The sequence below is a fragment of the Osmerus mordax genome, chromosome 20, assembly GCF_038355195.1.
Source record: "Osmerus mordax isolate fOsmMor3 chromosome 20, fOsmMor3.pri, whole genome shotgun sequence".
In the NCBI taxonomy this organism is placed as follows: Eukaryota; Metazoa; Chordata; class Actinopteri; order Osmeriformes; family Osmeridae; genus Osmerus; species Osmerus mordax.
The window spans coordinates 8,332,608-8,338,192 of record NC_090069.1 but is presented as its reverse complement, the minus strand read 5'-3'; the positions used below and the strand labels follow the sequence as shown (position 1 = coordinate 8,338,192).

Here is a 5,585-nt window from a genome sequence, read left to right as displayed (position 1 = left end):
GTCTTCTTTTTATATATAAAAAAATATTTCTTGTAGTAAATATGCCAGCCATACTAGTCAGGCCTTTGGTATGAGGTTTTAGAAGTAGCCATTCTGATGATTTCATTTAAAACCTCGGACAGGCACGCCAAAATAATCTGCATAGGACTGAGCAGGACAGGATGATAGATAACATGATAGATGCTGTAGGCCTACTGTTGGTTGGAGATTGTCTTGTCAATCTTAATGTTTCTGGAGGATATTATTTTCAAGAGCAGAGGTCACATTACGTTGCTTAACATTGTACACTAGCCTATTGAGTTGAACACAAAATAATACTAAATAAATAATAATTGTTACAAAACAATAAACAAATTATAGCTAACATCAAGTGACATGTAACTGGGGAACAATTCAATGACATAAAATAAAAGCTGTTTATCATCCTAACATTTAATACATTTCATAATCATATTTCTTATATACTAGTGTAATAATTGGAGCAATACGCTGTTCCTATTGGTCTAGAAGACGTTCTCAAAAGTTAATAAATCCGTTTCTTATATACTAGTGTAATAATTGGACCAATACGCTGTTCCTATTGGTCCAGAAGACGTTCTCAAAAGTTAATAATACCGTTTATATACCTCCTGGGGCCCGTTCTCCGTACGTCGCTAACTCAGTTAGCTGGATTTGATTGTTGACGATTTGTCATTATCTTGGATTGTTCGGTTTTTGAAGCTCATCCTGGGGCCTGTTGCACAAAACTAGGATAAGGGATTAAGCCAGGATATCTTGGTGATCCTGGCTCAATTGATCCGTAATCCGGTTGCACTAAAGATGGATAGGGGGCAGGAGGATATGTTATGGTATAAATTACCATGGAGATTTATTCTGTGGAGCTAGCCTGCTCCAGACCAGGCTAAATTCCAGGATCTATTTAATCTCATCCCTAATGTCAGTCAGCAGTCACCACAAATGGAAACCAATAGTTATTTCACTGCTCACTATACATTGTTATCACATATAACTAGACCCACTGTCATTATTTAAACGTTTGTGATCATTAATTTCAATGATTTTGGATAAAAAATGATTTTTAGATGATGTTGCTATCATTAGATAATTTACAGTTTCCCATAGACTATAAGGCTATATATAAAATGATAGAATATTAGGGCCACAGAGGGGAAAAAAACACAAGTCATAATATTGTAACCAGTTGTTTTAAAGGAGGACAGTTGTTAAAATGACAGATGTGGGGCATTTCGTGAAATTGTACTTCAGTATGGTTTCATAAACAAAGACATGCTGATGTGCCAGAATATTAAGTATCACATTGTCATAAGTATCAAAACTGTAAAAACAATATGTAGCTTTTCTGCAGAAAGAACCAGCCTCATAAATTTATGACTTTATCCTTTTTCTTCAGTGTGGCCCTAGTACTCTGTCATATAAACAAATACACATTCCATATGAATATAAAAACACAATGTGTAACATTATGTTCCTTTATTGAATAAGGACAAAACAAAGCAGGTAAACCATCAGCTCCTTTCGAAACTGAAGTCACAGTGACTCTACAAGATGGAAAGCACAGAATCCAAGCATATTATACAAAATGATACATACACATTCAAAGGTCTGTATATAACACACCCTGCATGTCTGCACACTAAAATAAATGCAGGACAAATCCATACACATCAACTGAACAGACAAATGAATGGATGCAGTAGCCTCCCTGCAGCCTTGTATTACACACAGTATACCGCACAAACATCATAAGAGGCCAAATTCGTAAAAAAACGAACCCAAAAAAACCCAAATTCCTCTGCCACCGCAGGACATATTTAACCAAAATTGAAAGCACACATACTAACTAAAATAATTCAACACATATTGGTCCCTCAGCAGCCGACCACTGTCGTCATCAGGGAAGATTGCCGGATTGTCCCAGTCCATGGCTGGTGGCACTCTGGGGGCCCTCTCCTTCCTCAGGCAGGCCACATTGTGGAGGACAGCACAAGCCACAGTAATATCACATGCCCTAACAGGGCTGACCCTTAATTTGTGAAGGCAGTGAAAGCGTGCCTTCAGGAGGCCAAAGGTCATTTCAACTCTGGCCCTGGTCCTGGCATGGGCATGGTTGTAGGCCTGCTGTGCTTCCTGGGGGTCTGTGAAAGGTGTCAGGAGAAAAGGCTGGCAGCCATACCCCCTGTCTCCCAGCAACACACCAGAGAATTCACCTGTCAACACAAAATCTCATCATTACTACCTCATAAACACAGTGATATTCTTGACACAGCCATGATGGTTATAAATAGGGGTTGTGTGGCTTACCTTGTGATAGGCACTGATAGATTTCAGAGGCCCGAAAGATTCTGGAGTCATGGACTGAGCCAGGCCATTTTGCCACAACATTGCTGATCACACAGTCAGCATTGCAGACCATCTGAAATCATAAGATGAGGAATATTACACCAATCAATGCACATCACTGGCAATGCAGAGTGTTCGTCAATGGACAATATCAAAAAGTTATGTTCACCTGAACATTAATGCTGTGAAAGGATTTCCTATTCACAAAATCGGCCTCATGGGCACCTGAGGGGGCTTTTATCCTTATGTGTGTGCAGTCCACTGCACCAATGACATTGGGGAAACCTGTCACACAAAGTAATGAGTATCCTACTATGTGTTAACAGTTGTCCTGTAATTTGTAGATCCTCTTACCTGCAATCCTATAGAACTCCTCTTTGATGTCACAGAGTCTTCTGTGGCCAGGGAAGGAGATGAAGACATCTGCTAATGCTTTGATAGCCAGACACACACTCCTTATTGTGCGGCAAATTGTGGCCTTGTTCAGCTGTTCTGCATCCCCCACTGAGTACAGGAAGGCTCCACTAGCAAAAAAGCGCAAGGCCACACAAACCATTTGCTCCACACTCAGTGCATGGCTCCGTGCAGTGCGGTGCTTAATCCTGGGACCCAGTAGTCTGCATAGATACCTGATGCCATCTGCAGAAAACCTGTATCTTTCATATAGATGGTCATCAGGGAAGGCCAGTGGGTCCAACCGGTCCCTGAAGACCCTTTCTCGCCTGAAGGCTCTCCTCAGCACAAGTGCTTCTTCATCCACCACATCTCGCACGAATGGGCATGCCATTGTCAGAGCAGAAAGGAACACACAATTTTGGGCCTTCATATAGGCTAGTGGCCACACCTGGTGCTGGGGGGGTGGGCAAAAGAGGGCGATGCCTTATAACGATGACTTGGTTGTACTGATTGCTGGGAAAATAAAAAAAACCTTAGAAAGATGCCACCGTCCTGTGTGCTCACAATAAGAGCTCATATGTCATGGCTCACTTGACTTTACGAGAATATACCTAATTTTTATTTTCAGCTGTGTCATCTTCTTGGAGCTGGGGGAGGAAAGAAAAATAATGATTAATACATTTGTGTTACAGTTAGCATACAGTGTACATTGAAGGCATATCTCACCTCCCTCTCAAGTTTTTTTATTTCAAGGTCCAGTTTCCTAATTGTCCTCTTTTTTATTTCGGACTCCAGTGCAAGATTTTCCATCTTTTTCTTCTTGTACTGAATGTCTATGTCTGCCAGTTCTATTTGGCGCCGGAGGTGGTTGCCATACAACTTTCTGATAGCTTGTGAGCTCTGTGAACACAATACAATTAGCGCAGCTGGAATTTGGCAGGATGTGGTGTCCTTTTATTAATACGCACTATGTTGCCAGGCTGGTTTTCCCACTGTATAGCATCTGGGTCCTGTAAAAGAAATTAGATTTTTTGATTTTGATGAGGACTCCTCACCATTGTAGAGTAAATAGTACTTTCACAGTCTTAACATGATACCTCATGCCTTCTGGAATCCAGAGAGATGGTCTCCTCCTCATCATCGTCTCCATCATGTGCTGTTGCTGCTGCACTGGGGCCTTCACCCTATCACATTTAATCGGATTCATATTGAAGCTAGTAGACAAGACATGCCAGGCCTACAGTATGCCTTTGATGGAGTACTCACTGGATCAGCATCGTCTGGTGCTTGTGCTGGTGGCTCTAACAGGAACACAGTGCTGCCAGACACTGCAAGGCAATAGGTAAACCAAAGTCAGACAGTCCAAATTGATTCAATATGAATGTGGTTGTATCCCATGTAGAGATGGAAGGACATACCTTGAATGAAGCGGGTGGCATCTTGGGAGGAACCTATGCTCGTCTCTTTCCCCCCAGGGATCCCCTCTAAGACGGGCCTGCCTTTATTTAGCTCCAAGGCCATGTCCTCTGCTGGGGTAAGGTCAGCCTTTGGTGACCCACCACCCGTGCCTTGTCTGTGGGTATTCTTTTTCACTGCTAAAACAGTACAGACAATGTGTGAGCAGGCACCTTCTGGGTACAATATATGCTTGTGCTTTGTTAAATATTAGTCAGGGACCATACCATTCTGCAGAATGTTCTTGTATTTGATTTTGACCTGCTGCCATGTCCGTTTTGGCCCGTTCATGTTTAATCTACACACACACACACATATTTAATGGAGTCACACTGCAAAAAATTACTTGGTATTTTTGTCTTGTTTTCAGTAAAAATATCAAAAAATTTATCATAGCTTTATACAGTGTGATGGAGTTACTTTACACAATTTCACTCATATCTGCAGTGCATTTCAATAAAAAATTTAACCGTTTCATAATTACAGTACAACTGCATTTTTGGAGATGTGAATTAAATATTTGAATTGTAATTGTGATGTTTCAGCGGAGCGGTGAGTATGTAATTGTGCACTACTTACGCATTCAGGCGGTCTGCAATACTTTGCCACGCTTTTTCTCTTTGCTTTATCACTGTGGCGGTGTTGCCTTTCTTCTTAATTATATCTTTTACCTCCTCGTATGCCTCCATGAGGATTTGTGCTTCCGACGGGGAAAAGTACGCGGCTCTAGTTGCCATGGTAAATCAGTTAATCTGTGATCTGTGGCGGGGTCTATTTGAGTGAGCCGTGAGCGCGCACCTATCCAGGATTGGTTTCACCTGGCTTAATGAATCCGTGTCTGCTCATCCTGGCTTGGTCTTTGTGCAACCAATTAAGCCTGGACGCACATGTTTTGGCTTCATTGAGCTCAGCTGAGTCATTTATCCCGGATGTCTTAATTCTACTTTTGTGCAACAGGCCCCTGGACTTGCTGTCATAGCAACAGGTCCGTAAACTTAAACATGCTCGGGAGCAGGTTTATTTTATGTAAACACGATTAGATTGAGGCTTTACAAGCAGAGGTGATACAGGAAGTCTGTCACAGACATGTCTTGTCCGTTTTTACTACAGGAACCTGTTGCAGAAGGTGCAAGAATAATTAGCAGAATTTAACATGAAACCGAATTAATTGCTCATTGCGTGAGGCTCCTTAAGCACAGCGCGATATGCTACTGTAGCCTATACTTTTTGAGAGGATAGCCTATCGTTTTTTTGTGAGGGTGTCATTTACATAATACATTTGTTGAAACCACATCATATGACATTAAAGATGATAAATGAAAATATGAAAGTATGAAAATAATAAAAACATAGGCCTATAGCTTACTGTAATA

The 5,585-nt window shown here is 41.3% G+C and overlaps 1 protein-coding gene across 3 annotated transcripts; it reads right to left on the bottom strand.

Moving 5' to 3' along the window:
• Positions 1 to 1,453: 1,453 nt before the first annotated feature.
• On the bottom strand, positions 1,454 to 5,170 carry LOC136964418 (putative nuclease HARBI1). Of its 3 annotated transcripts, XM_067258533.1 has the most exons (13): positions 4,792 to 5,170; positions 4,440 to 4,510; positions 4,176 to 4,352; positions 4,024 to 4,085; positions 3,855 to 3,941; positions 3,726 to 3,767; positions 3,484 to 3,657; positions 3,386 to 3,404; positions 2,991 to 3,039; positions 2,716 to 2,885; positions 2,531 to 2,646; positions 2,323 to 2,434; positions 1,454 to 2,228 (listed from the first exon to the last, which is right to left on the bottom strand). In XM_067258533.1, exons 1-13 carry the CDS (start codon positions 4,947 to 4,949, stop codon positions 1,858 to 1,860), a joined length of 1,608 nt encoding a protein of 535 aa, XP_067114634.1. In that variant the 5' UTR covers positions 4,950 to 5,170; the 3' UTR covers positions 1,454 to 1,857. The 3 variants fall into 3 exon arrangements, with proteins under 3 accessions (XP_067114634.1, XP_067114632.1, XP_067114633.1); XM_067258531.1 differs by having other exon boundaries at positions 2,716 to 3,039; XM_067258532.1 differs by having other exon boundaries at positions 2,531 to 2,622; positions 2,716 to 3,039.
• Positions 5,171 to 5,585: the final 415 nt, after the last annotated feature.